General features: G+C 38.0%; 2 protein-coding genes across 2 annotated transcripts in view; both read left to right on the top strand.

The window, feature by feature from the left end:
* LOC146304587 (striated muscle preferentially expressed protein kinase-like) overlaps positions 1-1,649 on the top strand; it is a 71,017-nt gene extending 69,368 nt beyond the window's left edge. The window contains exon 44 of the mRNA XM_084714155.1: positions 76-1,649. Within this exon, the coding sequence (XP_084570281.1) occupies positions 76-313 (238 nt within the window). The 3' untranslated portion in view covers positions 314-1,649. The remainder of the gene's footprint in view (positions 1-75) is intronic.
* A 2,384-nt stretch (positions 1,650-4,033) lies between these two features.
* LOC146304586 (carboxy-terminal domain RNA polymerase II polypeptide A small phosphatase 1-like) lies at positions 4,034-18,026 on the top strand. The gene is made up of 7 exons (XM_084713259.1): positions 4,034-4,656; positions 13,281-13,429; positions 14,081-14,182; positions 14,702-14,758; positions 15,339-15,431; positions 16,585-16,770; positions 17,354-18,026. The coding sequence occupies exons 1-7, from the start codon at positions 4,584-4,586 to the stop codon at positions 17,480-17,482; spliced, it is 789 nt and encodes a 262-aa protein (XP_084569385.1). The 5' UTR covers positions 4,034-4,583; the 3' UTR covers positions 17,483-18,026.
* The last annotated feature ends 308 nt before the right edge of the window (positions 18,027-18,334 follow it).

Raw genomic sequence — 18,334 nt, 5'->3', positions numbered from 1 at the left:
TTAAACTGATACTGATAAAGTGATAAACTGATAAAGAAAATTTAAGGTGTGTGTGTTTGAACTGTGTATTTCCAGGGCCCGTCCGACCACACGAGACTGCTTCACACAGGCCTGGCTGCAGGACTCCTACCTGATGAAGCTGAGGAGACAGACCCTCACCTTCACCTCCAGTCGGCTCAAAGAGTTCCTGGTGGAACAACAGTGCCGTCGCACGGAGGGCGCCACCAAGCACAAGGTGCTGCTGCGCACCTACCAGAGCTCGCCCCAGTCCCCGGCATCTGGGACCGCGCCACACGTTCCCAGCCCGAAGTGAGACGACGGCGAGAACACAGCACCGACACACGAGTCCGTCTGCAGAGTTGGAAGCGAAAAACCGCAACTGCTGCACGAAGAGTGTGAGCCTGCCTCGTGATGCACAGGTTGAGGCGCAGGGGATGATGGGAAGACACCTGGATATAGCTCAAATATCCAAAATAAAGACAGGAGTCCACGTGTTATTCTGGGAGACTTCCACATTCAGCTGATAGTGGGATTCAAAGAGAAACGGAGCGAGAAGCAGACCGCCGTGACGTGTTGATTGAATTGATGAACTCCTCATAAACTGCTGATCCGCTGAAAGGACACAGGATGTTCTTTGTTTTTCTTTTTCTTTCGATTGATTGCACAATTTCTCAGTCACATTGTGAATTCTGAAATTGCACATTAATATTTGGTTTAGACAAAGTTTGGTCTCCACTCTGCACGATCAGCCTGGAACATGTGTATCATTTAGCGTTTCTACGCGTTTATGTCACTAAATTTAGTAGTAAACAACTCATGTGAATGTACCATGATTTAAGCTGCTAATTTATTTTTCTTTTTGCATTTACTTACTTACACATTTTAAAACTCAAAACCAAAAATATTCTTTTTTTTTTTTCCTTGAAATCGTTTACTTTTTTCATGTTAATTTATTTGCATGTGTGTGTGCGCGCGAGCATTTTTGATTCACTTTTCCGAATTAGCATCGAGGCTAAAAAAAATAAAATAAAAATAAGGAGTGTCTTTGTGATTGGTGTTAAGATTCACGCAGTAAAAATGAACTATTTTAGGGTGAGCTAGGAATTTTTTGGTACAACTTCTTGTTCTGTGGTTAAAACTGTAATACAACTATGAAAAGCAGTCCGTAATGTAGATAACATTTTACTTCTATAAGTCATACACACTGGTAAATTGCTGTGGTTTCTCAGTATTACCCATTGGTTGGTCGAATCCTGATCACCCAGTCAGTGCCTAAATCGGATTAATATCCAAAATATTTATCTTGTAAATGTGTCTCCATTAGTACGAATTCACAATTGATGAATTATTTGAACAAAGCAAAAATTTGACTGCAATATTTGGACTTTACAGCAACAGACAGATGCATATAGATTCTTACATACATGCATAAATACATTTCTACATGCACACACACAGTACAGCACATGCAGTCCTTGTAATAATAGAGCGTCTTGTGTATTGATCTATCATAGTGTTCTTTTTTGTATGAATTTGGACGGTTGAAGATTTGTAAATGTACCAATTTGCGGTGTTTATATGTGGAAAAAGTTGAAAATGTTTTTATGAGATAGTATGTAATAAACTATTGATACAATTGAGAAAAATAATGTGTTTCTCTCACTCTGTGGGCTGGAGTTTGGGGCTTCACACCTCAAAAAATATCCCATCATCACATGTTCAATTTGTTTTTTAAGTAAAAATTAAAATGGTAAAAAAAAAAAAAAAATTAATCAAGTGAGCTATGATGTCCTAATAGATGTTGCAATATTACTAATTGTCATCATCCATTATTTATATCATGTATAATTTTACGTTTCTTTTGGCAGCGATACTTTTCAGTATCACTGCTGATATCATTTTTAATGTCATTGCCACTACTAGTTTTCTATTTTAGTTTATTTCAGCTTACTTTTTTACTTATTTTCATTGTTATTCCATTAGGCACTGTTGTTTTCTCCTCGTGCACTTTTATATTTCACTTTATATTTAGTACTGTATTGTTTTTATTCTAGTTTTGTAGCAATATCTGGTATAAGAATGTCTTTCTACCTAATGAAGTTCTATCTTACTTTATTCTTACCTTAAAATAACATTTAAACTGAGGTCAGCACCATCAAATTTAATAAGAAAAACGTCATCATAGAAAGAAATCAGCACATTATAATTAATTGTTTACTACTGACAAATGACAGAAACTTTTTGCACAAATCACTACTTTACAAACTATGTTCCAGTACATTACATTGTAGGCTATTCAAAACAAGCAAAGACAAAAGCAGTGTCAACACCAGTTATTATAGTTTTGTTAATGATTTTTTTTTATTTTTTATTTTTTTTCAATTCTGTTAAGTTTCAGTGAGTTTTGCCGTTTCAGGTTAGTTTTAGTTAACAATAATAACTGTACACAAGCTCATAGCACAACTCCACACAGGCAGTCAGACTTCACCCTGCTACTGTATTTTGAGTGAGGGGAAGAAAAAAAAAAACTCAGTAGAACAGCAGAGTGCAGTTGTGCGACACTCCCTGGGTGCAGGCAGTTTCAAGGGGACCCAAACTGGGCGTTTCTTTACTGCTACTTTACAAAAAAAAGTTAAGTTCTTGAGCAAGTTTTTGCAAAACAGCCGCCATTACTCAAAGGCAGACCCACAGAAACTTTAACCTGCCGGCAAATAAGTAAACACGATGCAAACGTCATGTCATTTTGTAGTTCAGTGGTGCTTTACAATGTAATCTCGTGTCGCAGGAATAGCTGTTGGCTAAAGTTAGTGAGTTTGCTTTGCTAATTGCAGCATCTAAATAAATTACGTATTGTTTGTTCTATCTATTAATGGTGTGATCGCATAGTAAAACGAAAAATACATCGGTTGCAGTCTTAATGACACATTTTTTGGTTTTTACGAAATATCGTAGAATAGTACTTTTGGTTAAAGTTAGTACGGCTCAGCTAGCCTGCTAATTTAGCTAAATTTTGAGGTCGCGTCTAAATGGGAACCCCAAACTCGCTTAAGATCTCGCGAGAGACATTGTTTAAAACAAGCTTCGATTCTGACCTAAAACCTATCAAGTGTTTTTCTCCCTATGTCTAAACAAATCTGTCCCATGGCGTCGTTAGGTGATAACATATAATTCATTTGTACAATCTGCACGATGAAGTCTAAAAATCTCGCGAGAGTTTCGCAGATATAGGGTTCTAATGTCGACGTGACCAAGTTTTGAGTAGCTTTTCTATGTTGTTGACGCAAGGAAACCCAGACTCGTTGAGATCTCGCGAGAGCGAGCGTTTGACAGAAATTACAATCCTTGTCTCCCTCATATCAAGTGATTCCCCCCCCTAAATCAAAGCAGATATGAACCACGGCGTTGTTTCATAATTATATTGATTAATTTGTACAACATGCACAATGAAGACACAAAACCTCGCGAGAATTTGGCAGGTAGGGCGTTCTCATGTTGCTATGAGCAAATTGTTAACTTTTATTTATAACTTTTTTATTGTCCAAACAAGAAATGTTCAAACATAATGGCAAAAATCAAGGACTTATCATCCTCCAGAATGACATAAAGAGATAGCACAAGAGATACAAAACACAGGAAAAAATGGCACAAAATAAAATAAATTAAGCATAATAAAATGTAAACCAAGTATAAATTAAGCATTATTAAACGTAAAATAACCAAAAATCAAATGTTGAAAAAAACCTACATAAGGATCGATTAAGCGGTTGTTTTAAAAACATTCAATCACTTCCCATTAAGTTTTTGGAACTTTTATAATTTATTAATTTAAGGGACTTGACATAAAGTTGAATTTCATTATTGTAGCCAATGGAGATGGGTGTGTTTTTTAAAAAAAAACAAAACAAATTTAGCCTTGTGAATGAAAGGTTAAAACAAATAAAGATTGCATGAAATAAAAAAAAGATTGTTGTTGTTTCAATATCACCACTACAGAAAACACATGTATTCTTAAAGCCAAATATTAATCTTAAAAGTTAATTGGAAGGGTAAACTGTTATTATTTTATAGTGAATGTTTTTTGTTTTGGGTGGAAATGGGTATTTGCAGCATTGTGTTCTCAATACGGATACTGTTGATTGGTCAAAGTTTTGAGTAACTTTGTTGCAGGTACTTTAAGGGATCATCGTCAAACTTGTAGACGCCAGGGGGAGGGAGCGTTGCGCGCGGCCATTCCCTTACTGCGCCACTTTAAGTGAAATGGGAAGCCTTGAAACCTCCATGTTTGTATCTTGAAATTGCGAGCGGAGTTGAGCACCATATTGAATCAAAGTTGCCATCTCCTTGACAAATGTTTTACAACTTTAAGAGTTAAAACTTCAGCGGGTTTGTGAGCGGACGTGTTGTCAGCGGTGTGTAGTGTAATGGACGCGCTGTAGGCGACTTGTTGCGATGTTTGGGCGCTTCGGCTTCGCTTCCTTACATGTTAAGTTGTTTTAATGCAGCAGCAGCAGCAGCAGCAGCAGCAGCGAACAATCTCTAACTTTAAAGTGTGAGGTCAGCACTCTGGACCAGACCTGGATGTGATGGACAATCCGTCCTCAGTGATCACCCAAGTCAGCCGAGATGAAGAGGGAAACAAAGCCGCAGGAGACAGGGGTAAGTGCTTTTATTTTTGTCCCGCACAAAAAAAAAAAAAAAAAAAAGGGAAAAAAGTTTTGCAGCTCCGTGAGTGAGAGTTCACGATCCTCAACTCAGAAACAACACGTCTGATTTACTTTCAAAACTCATCAAAGTCTGCTGGACAGTCTTAAACACCGGTGTAAGTGTGGGAAAGTGGAGTGAAAACAAGTTAGAGCCCTAAAACTGTCACTGTTTGTGTTGTGCATAGAGATTATGGCTGCGGCTCTTTGGCCTGTGATGAACGTAGAGGAAATGACGTACCAGTGGTTGATTAAGATTGCTACAATGTGTTAATAAAGGCATAACAATGTTAAAATCACCACAGATCCACTTTAAACCATAATATAATATTAAAATGATATCATATTGTAAAAAAAAATAAAATAGATTTACTCATTTCAGTTTAGTTTTTTTTTTGTTTAAAAATGTTATTATTGTGCTTTTACTCTTGTAATCCTGGGGCTGTTTTTCAAGAGTAAGATTTAAAGATGTTCAGAATAAATAATATAATATTAACTTGAGTTGCAACTAACTGTTGTTTTCACTAACGATCAATTTGTCAGTCATTTACCTGATTAATCGACTAGTTTAGTCTTTAACACGTTGGAAAATTGTGAAAAATGATGATCAGTGTTTCTCAAAGCCCAGTGTGATGTCCTTAAATGTTTTCTTTTGTTCACAACCCAAAGAAATTAAGATTCTGTCATACAGGATTAAGGAAACCAGAAAATACTCACATTTAAGAAGCTGGAATCAGAGAATTTTAACTTTTTTCTTAATTTTTTTTTTTTATCAAACTGACAAATTCATGATCAAAATAGTTGGCCATTAATTTAATAATCGATTCATAATTGATTAATTGTTCACCACAAACCCACTTTAAGTCCTTATAGAACATTGAAGTGATATATTTTGGCTATAAAAAGCACCATACTTATATATCTTATTTTTTCCTGCCCAGCAAATTAAAAATGACAAAGGGAATTAAATAGATATTTTAAATGCATTTAATTGCAATACTTTGGTGATAATCACTTAAATATCTGTTGCTACAGTGACATTTCATGCTAAGAATGTAAAAAAATAATGTTTCATCTCCTCATATCGCTGCTGCCTCACTGTCATGACTCTGAGTGGTGTTTATCTTATAACAATGTTGCTCTGTTTCCCTCTTAACTAAATGAAAGGTCTGTGAAAATCTGATTTCCGCCATGTAACACCACCTTTATCAGTCCTCTGTTCATGAACATGGATTTCTGGCACCGCCACTGTACACAAACCAGTGAGATACCACAGAGTGTAAATGCAGGTTACTGAATAATCAGGTGGCCTGTCGGTCATCATCCCTGAGAAAATGCTGTCATCTCACATTTTTTATGTGTGGAGTCACTTCCAGCCTGTAAACTGGACCGTTTACTGACACGAAAATAGCATTTCAAGACTGATTCAGGCACACCGTCCACACAAATGTATCTTAAAGTATCAGCTGAGATGTCAAGCAGCGGCCCTCTTGTAAACGTGTAGTAGCCTAATCTGTTACATAACCTTGTCCCCACGCTTTGTGAACATATTAACTCAGTGTGACACACAGCTGCTGTCTCCAAACAGCATGTTTACTCTGTCCTGCCCACACAGATTGTGACATTACTGGATTTAAAAAAAAATGTAAGCTTCATCAAATCAAAAGAAAACTTTTAGTTTCAGTTTCTTTGCAGTTTCAGGTTACATTTAGGGGAACCTGTGCAGTTTTGTTTTCATAGACGTAGACTAAGTGGTTGTAAAACCACCTAACAAAACGCTCTTGTTGACAAAAGTACCAGTCCTGTAGCTCAAGGATGCACAACAGCTCTGTGGTTCAAACCTTGTAGTCGTAAAATATCGTCTGCAAATGAGTGTCTTATGATCCAGGGCCATATCTGATGTAGTAAGTAGGGGTTTGTCAGCTTTATGGTTTGTTTTACGCTGAGCAACATGTTGCTCAACATGCTGACAGAGTCTGTGGAGATCTCTACATTTGATTATGGCTATGTATTTACATTTTTGGTTTTATGCTTAAGCACGGTCACACGCTGAAATCCAACATCATTTCTTAATGATCAACACAAACCCATGGTTTTTCACATGAGTACACCACAACCGCACTGTGAGGTGAGAACTTTGGGACCTAAAAATGGGGTCAAAGGCCAGAAAAGGCAGAAAAAACCCTGAGCTGGACTGGCAGAGATCCTGTGGATGCTGATAGAATAGTTTTAGAAAAGGTTGAAAACAGAAAAGACTGCAAAAACTTTCTTGGTTTTGCAAGTCTTTACATTCACTTGAGGTGGAGTTTTTTTTGCCTTTTTTCAAGGAGTTAACACACTGATCAGTCACATGGCTGATCAGCTGTTTCCTGACAGTCTCCTCCTTGCTCTCCTGGCTCTATAATCGATCCATGATCACTCCACGCAGATCAGATGCAACCATCCTGAAATGTAAGCTGTGATGTGTGCATGAAACACAGAACAAATGCAAATAATTAACTTGTGAATGAATGGATATTTGCTGCTATTTCTGGCATGAAAAAAAAAGATTATTTTGGCCTGGTGGGGGTTCCCGTTGGCCTGGTGGCCCCTCAGGCCCATTCAATTATAGGGGAAACACTGCGTTTACCCTCTCATCTATAAAAAGCCAGCGCAATTCTATTTGCTGTTTCTTCAGTTCATCTTTTACCACTAATTATGGCGTTGTAGCTTCTGTAATCCGGCCTCAAACCATGCTGGTGCACACATATATCAAGATTGTCAGTCAAACAGGAAGATATCAGCATCTTAATCTGCCTTCATCTCTACAATCTACATCTACATTATCACTGTTCAAAAGACATCTGAAAAGGTCTTTATATTATATTATATTACATTATATTAAGTATCTTCAGAAGCCATTTTTGGCTTCCAACTGGTCTTTTTTGTGTGTAATGTGCACATAAACTAAACTAATCTTAAGATATCAGATACAGCTGTCCGATCTAAGTCTGAATCTGCATGAAACTGGTCGTTCTTTGCACGTTCTTTCGTTCATCCTTTTGGTAAAATGCAAGCGAGGCCAGGTTCTGCAAGGTTTCATTAGTCTGCGTTTTTATTGGAGAGATTTATTGTCGCATGAAAGTTTAACAGCTCTTTCAGAGGCCGTTTGATTGAACGAGTTAAACCTTTAAAAATAGTTGAATCCTTGTCACTAATTAAGGCAAATTTAAAACTTTTGGCAGCTTGGTTAAAACCAGCTTCAGACACACTCGGGTCAAGTCTTTCCTGTGTTGATAAAACCGCTTTCCATATGTAAGAGATCACAGCATCCACCGATAAATAGCCAAATTTATAGTGTGACTAAAGCTCAGGCGTCAGAGAGGCAGAGACGATGAAGAATGGGAGTGAAAGCGTCGATTACAGGAAACAAATGACACCGTCAGGCGTTAAAATGGATCGTGGGCTGATGAAATGATCAGATAAGGCAGTATAAGGAGTTTGAATTATTCCACGCTGAGGTCATGAAGTGATAAAGCGGCGTCTGAATTATTCATTTTCTGTAAGTTATGGGACAGGAGACAACTTGCTGAGGTCTGCGTGTCTGCCTCATTCACAGGTGATGTTAAAGAAGGAGGCAGAGCTGCATTTAATCCTCAGGTATTTAGAATTTGTCTGTGATGTGACAACAAACAGTTTAATTTCCTAAGGTTTGTGTTTCCTTACGAGGCTGGCAACACTCATTATTACCACAGTACAAACCAGCTGATCGTGTTTCTCACGCCCGCTGGTTGCCTGTGTATTTAATTTTAAACCTACACGTGCTTTTTCCTGCATTATTTAAGTGTCACAGTCAAAATGGATGGCAGCTTTAAATATGTTTTTGCTTTTATGACTCTGCAGGGGCTTTACACATCAGACGATGGTTTCATCTGGGTTCGAAACCAGATGTGTTGGAGGGTTTTTTTTAACAAAATCTTAAAACCACAACTTAAAATACTGCAAAATGACATGCTGCTTCTAAAATAACAGTGTATTTATGACACTTTTATGTGTTGGATTGCACCAATACATATGCAAATAATTTCTTTGGAGCTGTTGCACATTGTGCCGCCTTTTTTTAAACATGGTTTCGGTTTGTCTTCAGCTGAGGGAGATGAGATGATAGTGAGAAAACAGCCGTTAGGAGAGATTTGATGCCCCAGAAGTGATGCTAATTCTGAAAACAAGTACAGTGTCTCTTATTCTACAGTTCATTGTCATGTTTAATGTAATAAAATACATTAGGTATTGGGATCAGACATGAAGATAGACAGGAAAGATGGGGACAGAGGATGACATGCAGCAGAGGGCCACACGCTGGAATTGACCCCTGGTTTCTGCAGTAAGGATAAGTGAGCTGCAAGGCGCCCTGTTTCAGTAATTTTCCAACCAAAAATGCCTGGTACAAGCTTTTAAACGTGAGGATTTGCTCTCTTCATTATATTAAATTGCATGAACAAAACTCTCTTCAACAAATGGATGGCTCTGTACAGTGCATGTAATCTGTATTAAGCTATTTTAAGAATGACATAATTGCCTGAACATTGGTTTGGCTGCAGAGGACTTTAAATTCCTGCAAAGTTCCCACTGATGGGGCTGTAAATACAAAGAATCCACTCCTCCTGTATCATACAACGCATTTATTGGGGTGACACAGCAACATGGCTTGTCCTCTTTTGAGGGTTCAGCTTTAACAAGCAGCCAGGGGTTAACTTCTTAGCAGACTCCCTGCAGTATGTTCTACTCCACTCCAGCTCCTTCTTGTCATCTTCATAATGCCTCCTTTTTATGAATTAATGCTCTCTCTGTGTTTTTGTGGTCAGCAACCAGTTAGTCATTTTTCCTGGTAAAAGGCGTGTGATAGAATAAATGAATATTGAAGCTAAAGGAGGCTCGGTGGAGCAAATAAGGACGCGGGAGTGAATGCTGGGAATTATTCGGACACCAGGGAGTGAAAAAGGAAACAAAGGAGTGACGAGCATAATGAACAAGGACGTAAGGGAGTAAATAATGGAACTAAGAGCTAAATAAGATCCCTGAAATTCTGGTTTTATTTAGGCTTTATTAAATAAAGTTTATTTGTTTCTTTTAAAGTTTATTAAATTTCTGTAGCACTTTCCATGGCTGTAAGCCATTATAATGCATCATAATCATAAGTATGATGTGTTATACTGTGCTTAAAGAAATGTATAATTATAGTTATAAGCAGTCATAAATATAATAAAACAATTTGTAACATCATGATGCCAGTATCTATAATGCATCATAATGCATAAATGATACTTGACCTTTATAAGTCATTATAAAATGCTCTATAATTCGGTATGATTGTTGTTATAACTCATTGTGGATACTTAATAGTGCCTATAACTGAAATTATACAGTGCTATAAAGACAATATAAAACATCATAAGTATGTTTATATTGCATTATAGATATGATGGCTGTAATGTGTTATAATGTGTCATAGAAGGTGTTAGTCAAATTTCCTCTGTCTGTTGCTTAAGATCTTAAGGTTTTGTTGGTATTAGACTCCATTATCTTCTCTAGAAGAATTCAAACGACAGAAAAAGTAACAATGAAATGCCTGTTTGAATTCATAATATCATAAAAATGCAGGAGAGCATGAATGAATTGAAAGTCTGCCTGTTATAAACCTGTTGTGACGTGAACTCGACTCTGTGGATAATAGTATCACAAGCCTCCCCCTCTATGCTAAAACATGGTGGCAAGTTGCTTCCTCCACTGATACCCGTCTGTTTCCTCTTCCTGTTTTGGCCCGAGCGCGGCGGAGGCCAGCAGAGGGTCAGCCGGGGTTTGAATCCACAAATGCAGTAGGAGGGCACGGCAGAGAGGGAATGAAAGAGGCGTGAGAGATGCACAACAGAGGCTTGTGTGTTGGTAACCCAGTCACGTCCGGACAGACAGAGAGAGGGAGTATGGCGCATAAAGAGGCCGAAACAAAGTATAATGCGAGACAGAAAAGTGAGGAGGAGTGTTGATCAGAGAGTTTTGGCTCGACAAGCGCTTGTGAGAGCAGAAATAATCTCAATGACTGACATGAACTGTAGTGGGAACGGCTAAAGAACCAGTTTTTCTGGTTAAATTGTTGATTTATGCATCAATGATGCATAAAAAAACCTGATGCGACCTTAAAATTTTGTCGTCTTGGTCACTCAGTCAGCCTAGTGACCTTTCAAGATGACATCATGAAAATGAAGTCATAAATGAATGACAAAACTTTTTTTTTCTTTTCAAAAATCATATTTAGACAAAGAGCTAATCTTTGGGTTATTCATTTGCCTGCTCCACCCACTGAGGCTTTTTTTCCCCTAACCATTTTGTGAATGTTTCATAATTTATATAAAAGATTATGAGTCAAATAATCTCCATTGTGCATATCATACAAAGACATTCACTTTTAGTGTTATACAGTAATTTCTAGAGCCCGACCAATATGGGTTTTTTGAGATCAATAAAAGTTTTAGTGGGGAAAATTCACCCATTACCTATATGGTAATGCCCCAGTCTTGGACCAGTATGACTATGCAAAGGTTGTGAGGTTGTAAATGTTTTGTGCCTCATTTTCTACCCACTTCATATGCCTAATTTGATATATTTGGAGACTTAAGGATCTCAGCTTGATTTTTAAGTTCTGTGCTTCGCTTCTGTAGTTCGCTTACTGCACCTGTAATTGATAAAATATTAATCGATTTAATTGATGATGAACATAATCATCTGGTTTACATGTGTGTACTTGAACTTTTTCAAATGGACACTACATAAATAAAACCTTGTATCAGTTAATATGATTAAATATAAGATATAAAACAGCACAATAAACACTATGAGGAATTAAGTTTATATCTATTGAGCTGCACAGGTGCACAGTTCCTCTTCTGTCATACCACAGTGACTGACAGAGATAAGGGTGTGAGACTAAACCCTCATTCACAGTTGGCCTGGTCTGTCTGCTTCATAAAGTGTGTCACAGGGATCAACTGGAGCTTAAATCAAACCCTGATGCTTTGAGTAAAACCTGTTTTGACACGGACTCCATAAACTGTAAAGGTATTCGTCCGAGCGATGACTTAATCCAGATGCTTTTAAGATTCTTTTTCACCGTGTTAGTGTTTGTCATTTTAACTGTCCTGTGCAGAGAGGAAACAAAGAGTCTTCCTCCCTCTGTTTCATTTTAACAACTCGTTGTGGGTTTGAAAGTTGGATTAAAAAGTTGCTGCTCTTCTAAACCTGAGGTGCATAGCATTTTTATTGTTCTAAAATTGTTTTTTTTGTTGTACATTGGTATTTAAAATAGACTATTTCCATTACCTGCTAACTGTGTTATAACCACTGGGAAAAAACTTTTTTAATGTACATAAAGAAATAGGTGCTAAAAAATAGAAGTGATAAAAAAACATTTATAACTACCAGGGATGCTACAGGCATTATGCTAAATCTTTATTTATGAATGCTCATCATGTGACATGTGACCTGCTCTAATTGGCACGCTGTATTCCAGATCAAACCCATGATATGCTTATGATGCCCTCGTAATGCCGACTTGGCATCTCTTTTAAGTGTTAAAATGCTGAATTTTCATTGGTTGCGGTTGAGGCTGTTTGCTGACATCATAGAGGCAGTTACGCAACAGCTCCTGGCAGGGACGTGTGTCTCCAGGAGGGTTTGTGCACATGACAAAAGTATGAGGAAAGCTGCTGGATGTGCTTTTTTTTTTTGTTTTACTGTTTTCACACATTCACTGACAAGATGGAGTCATTAGTTAGGAAGCAATGTGCAGGGGCTCGGCCTAAAGTACATTTATTGCACCGAAGGCTGATTTTACTTCTTAGCTTTGTTATTTAAAGTGCATTTTAACTCATTTTGAAGGGTTTACTCAGATCTTTAACCAAATTTTGGATCTTTAAATGTTCACCAGTCCAAAACCTTAAGATATTCTGTCGATAATAATAGAAAACAGAAACAAAATAAGCAATTGGAGTGGAGAGGCTTAAGCAAAAGAATTTGGATTCTTATGTTTTTGCTTAATTTAAAAGCTTCCATGATTCATCAGTTATCACAACTGTTGATGATCGATCACTTTGCATAATAGTGCAGAAATGCATAGAGAAATTTAAAAATAAAACACAAAAATAATTCACTTTAGGGAATTTAGTTGGTGTGAAAATGCAACAGGAAATGAAACAGAAATAAATAGACATTTGAATTAAAAAAATAACACATTAATAAATAATAGATTGCCAAATTAAATGGTAAAGTAAGTAAATTTAGACATTAATACAAAGGTTAATAAATACAGAAGCAAATATATGTCACATTTTTATTAATTAATTAATGCCTATATTTATTTTTAATATTATTTTTGTGTATTCAGTGTCTTATTTATTTATTCATCAAACATCCACTTTTATAGAAACTCAAGTGAGGGGATTAACTCTTTCTTTGTCACATATTAAAGCAAACCTAATATCTTCTGGTGACGTTGGTCAGGTAGCAGGTCATTCAAAGTTTCTTCTTCTTCTTCTTCTTCGTCTGCAGGTTCTTCACCCTCTCTGTCCTCCAAGAAGCCCAGGAGCAGAGGCCTCCTCTCCAGCCTCTTCTGCTGCCTGTGTCGGGACCAGCCTGACCCCCCGCCGGTCAACAACAACGCCCCTCTGCTGGTGGAAGAGAACGGAACCGTCTCCAAGGTGTGTTTACCTTTGTCTCGCCGGTTGCATCTTTGTCGTGTTTTGTCAGCACTGGAAAGATCAAATCTGAGTCAGACAGGTCAGGGTGGAAAAAAGAACAATTTCAACTACACTGTAGATCTAATTTCTCCATTGGAAAAAAAAGTTGTGATGTTGTGTAAAACATAAATACAAAAAGAACACAATGCAGCAGAATGACAATATATTGTATAATGTTCAAACTGTTTGTTTTTTAATACACACTCATTTTGAATTTGTTGCCTGCAACACCTTTTTAAAGACTGGGAAAGTTGTGTGAAGCTCAAAAAACACCTGCTTAGAACATTCAACAGGTAAACAGGTTAATGGTAACAGGTGACAGTGTCATGATTGGGTATTAAAGGGCACATTCGCAAGCATGGATGGGCACTGCTTTAAAAACTGCATTTAAAACCAACATAATTATATAAAGGATGCTACATGGGCTCAGGAACACTGTACACAATTTGTCACTGCATCTACAAATCTAAGTTAAGACTCTACCATATCAACAACATCCAGAAACGCTGCAGACTTCAATTGAATACATGTTGGAAAAGTTTATGCAAATCATTGCACTCGGTGCAACTGTATCTTACCATTTTGCAAATATTCATTCTGTGGTATTTTTAGATCCAGGTGAAGCCACTGCTGCCTCCGGTGAAGTCAAAAGACTCTGGAAAGATCTGTGTGGTTATAGATCTGGATGAGACGTTAGTTCACAGCTCTTTTAAGGTAAGAAGCGTGAAGAAAAACACTAATTACAAGCAGCTATGTGTGAGCGCGTTCTTTAATTTCCTCAATGATGCAAGGACTTTCAGATATGATTTGGGCTTTAAAGCACATAGTTGTCCCCTGTGATCACATTACATCACAAGATAGCTATGTCTAATAGTAAAAAGCACTTAATAAGGTCTATGTTTTCCCCCATCTGGTTGTTGTTGGCTCTGACGGTGACATTTCTGTCATCGCTGGCAAATGCCAAACCCAAACTAGCTGGTTCTTAAACCCAAATAAACACAGCCGCCCCTGCATGTACACACACACTGCAGACTGTTTGTCTCTACCTGCATCTGTGCTACAATAATACCAGTCATGTTTTATATGGTGAGGCCTGCAGCGTCTCCATTCCTGGTAGTAAACTTTCTTGTGACTTGATGTTGTTGTTCAGTCATGCCTGCAGCAGAGAAACTTCAATCTGATGTCTTTTTTTATATCCTGTTTGTTAGAATTCTATTTTTGTCGTTCTTACAGCCTGTGAACAACGCAGATTTCATCATTCCTGTGGAAATAGATGGAACAGTACACCAGGTAATGGGGGGCATCACTCAATAACCTCAGTAAACACGTTCATTCTGTAACTTGTTGTCATCTGCCATCATCTAACGCGACCCACAGCCTCGCCGTCCTCGTGGTTGTGTGATCGCTGAGTGTAATAGGTGCTGTCAGGGTTTAAGGGATTTGAAGATGGCTGCGTGGAGACGTATGACAACATACCGTGGGTCTGGGCCTGATTCAAGTAATCCAGGATAGGTTTGTTCAGACAAGCACAGCCTATTCCGGATGACTTGGTTCAGGAACGCTGCCCTCAGCCGCCGACACCGCAGAAAGAAGAAAAAATGGAAGATGAACAAGGAAAGGAGTCATGGATTTAACTTTTGGAGCCAAATGCTTGTCTGTCTGAGTGTCTTTATATTTAGTTTCCCATGCAAGTCGTGAATGCCTGTAATGTTTTGAAGGCTTTGACCCATAAGTAAAAACTGTCTCCTACATCCATGTGGCACAGTTAACCGTCATAGCTCCTCAGGCAGTTAAGGTTTGTAGAAACATGTTTTATTTTGAAATGTAGGTTGTGCAGGAACTTGGTTTAATAAATTCTTGTGTCTTCCAGGTGTATGTCCTCAAGCGGCCCCATGTCGACGAGTTCCTGAAGAGAATGGGAGAACTGTTTGAGTGTGTCCTCTTCACTGCTAGTTTAGCCAAGGTGAGAAACAGCTGCACTGCAGAATCGTATTTTTTCTACATTAGATCTCATTTTTGCTCGGTAAAAAATTGAAAAAATATTAAATCCCAGAGGGAGATTTGGTCAAAGCAGCAGCCAGTGATGAAGTTGGATACAGCAGAGCAAAAAAGATTAGTTTATGAACATTTTCACATTCTGAATATATGAAAATCAGAGGTAGTTTGTGCTTGTCCTTGAAATAAGTCTTAAAGACTAAAATCCAATCTGAATTTTGGGCCTTAAAATGTATTAAATACAACTTTGACAGGTCTTACAAATCAATTATTGATTAAAGTTCTTACTTTTCTGATGTTGCAATAACTTATGTCTCACTTTTAAATATGTTTTTGGTAGTTAAACATTAGTTTCTTTCATATCCTTTGTACTTTTTTGCGAGTGTAAACATGAAATATGTCTTATATTGCATTCATACTGGTGTTAGAAAAAGAAGCAGTGGGACGACGGATTACAGCGTGAAGGCGTGTAAAAATAATCTCAGTAAAACAAAACAGGAAACGATAGAACAACAACTGCGGGCCTTTCGCAAGAGATTCTAACAGGCTAAATTTAGTTGTGAGTTGAAAGGTGAGGGGGCAGTGACAACACTGTCACTGTGACATAAAATACAAGTAATACTGTGAAGAAATATCAGAATGAAATAAAAGCAGACTTGAGCATTTATTATCATGAAAAAGAATGAGGAAATAACATATATGAGTTGAGTTTTAATAATCAAAAATAATCACTCATTTATTTCATGAGTTGTTGGTTTATTTTTGCATCTTATACAATTTATTCATGTCTTTTTTATTTATTTCATACTAAACATTTTGGGGTTTCATACCAAACAGGCAACAGATCAGTCATTTCAGGTTTAGGTTTAATATTTATCTGCAGATCTGCACAGCACCTGAGCCTAAAACTGCTGACTTCCTTTCATCATTCATTAAGTGACTGATAACAGGCCTGTATTTTGTCACTTAATATTGCTGTTAGGTTAAATGTTACATAAATGGTGCTTATGTTTTAGATTATGTAATGCTTACACCTAATAGCAGAAAAGGTTGCCCCTAATGTGCCAGCGTTTAAAAAACTGCTCTGATCGGTCCACGTGATCTTCTTGTTGTGTCTGTAGTATGCAGACCCCGTCTCCGACCTCCTGGACAAATGGGGCGCTTTCCGCTGCCGCCTGTTCCGGGAGTCCTGCGTCTTCCACCGAGGGAATTACGTCAAGGACCTGAGTCGCCTGGGTCGCGACCTCAACAAAGTCATCATCGTGGACAACTCCCCCGCGTCCTACGTCTTCCACCCCGACAATGCAGTGAGTGTCCTCGGACAACACAGTCAGCGCACGAGTCAAGAGGGTGACAGTGATGTTTTTAAGTGCAAAAGTTCACCTGCCTAAAAAATCTGACCTGTTAGTCATTTTACAGGACTTTTTTGTCTTTTACTTGACTTAATATACCATCTGTGTAAATATGTGTGACTCTTACACATCTTATAAAGCACAGTTTGAGAATGACTCACTTGTAATTTCCGTGTGCTTGCACAATGACAATAAAGTCATTGTAAATTCTGTTCGGGAGGTTAAATATTTATTTACTGAATGCTGTAATGGTGGTCTAAAATGGCCTAAAATTCACTTCATGCCTAAGAGTGCCTTTAGTTTTACTAATAAACTTTACTCATAATTAAAAGTATTTATTTATTCAAAAGAGTATGCCTTTATTTTTTTACATTTGATGTTTAGTTTAAATGTAAAATTGGCTGTAAATTTAAATGGTGACATTAAAAAGCCTTACATTTATCCTGATGACTCGTGCAGACACCCTGTTACAGTGATGGAGATTAATGGATAAATAATGCTGTTGGTGTGATTGTTGATAATTGCTGTTTCCGTCCAGGTGCCTGTGGCCTCGTGGTTCGACGACATGTCCGACACCGAGCTGCTGGACCTCATCCCCTTCTTTGAGAGGCTGAGCAAAGTGGACAACGTCTACACGGTCCTCAAGCACCAAGGGATGGCGAGCTAACAGCATTTGACCTCTCGTCTCTGCTCAGAACAAAAAAAAGAAAAGAAATCGGCGTAAAGAACAGAAACAGAAATGCACACACCAGCGAGGCTCCAGCACCAGCTCCAGCTATCACTGCCCTCCAGAACACAGACTCCTCCACTGGCTGACGGGGCCCTTCACCCTCTTAGTGTCAAACCAAGATCACGGTTGGGACGGCGTCATCACTGCCACCTCCTGGTCGAACAGAAACCTGTTTGAATCTTGCCTTGTAACTTTCTCCCCATCAGCCTATCATGAACCAGCTGATATTATTGAATGAATGGATGAGAGGATGGATGAATGTTTAAAGGACATTTCTGCGGTGTCACTGAACTTGCGGTCGAGTTAACAAAGCAGATGTCTGTAGCCATGAATCCTCTGGGTACTGGACATAGATTTCTCTCATGGATTCAGCGGTCTGATCCTGCAAAAAGATGCAGGACTTGCTAAAGCAGGAATGGATAAAAGTGGAAAGGAATTTTTGGAAACGTGCAAATAAACTTGATCAGTCTTGTCATTGAAAGGGCAGATGGTGTAAATGTACTGTAGATGCCTTTGGAATAGCGTTATCTTTGTCACACACCCTAATTTCGTCAGTTATCACACTATTTGTCTGCAGTCAGAAGCATGTGATTTGCGGGTGTCATTTTAGAGTTTTTAGAGCAACGTAATCAGGTATTTTTGAATAATCATGACAGTGTTATGGATGAATCTGATCAAAAAAAGTGTCTTCTTTAAACCCTGAAGTGGGGTTGAAATGTCAGCTATAGTCAGGAGTTGTTAAATTCACTATGATTGGACAGCACTTTACAAGTATTTTATAGTACAGTG

The sequence above is a fragment of the Lutjanus erythropterus genome, chromosome 24 (genome assembly GCF_056507025.1).
Source record: "Lutjanus erythropterus isolate fLutEry1 chromosome 24, fLutEry1.hap2, whole genome shotgun sequence".
In the NCBI taxonomy this organism is placed as follows: Eukaryota; Metazoa; Chordata; class Actinopteri; order Lutjaniformes; family Lutjanidae; genus Lutjanus; species Lutjanus erythropterus.
The sequence above is the reverse complement of the archived record's forward strand: the minus strand, read 5'-3'. Positions and strand labels throughout refer to the sequence as shown.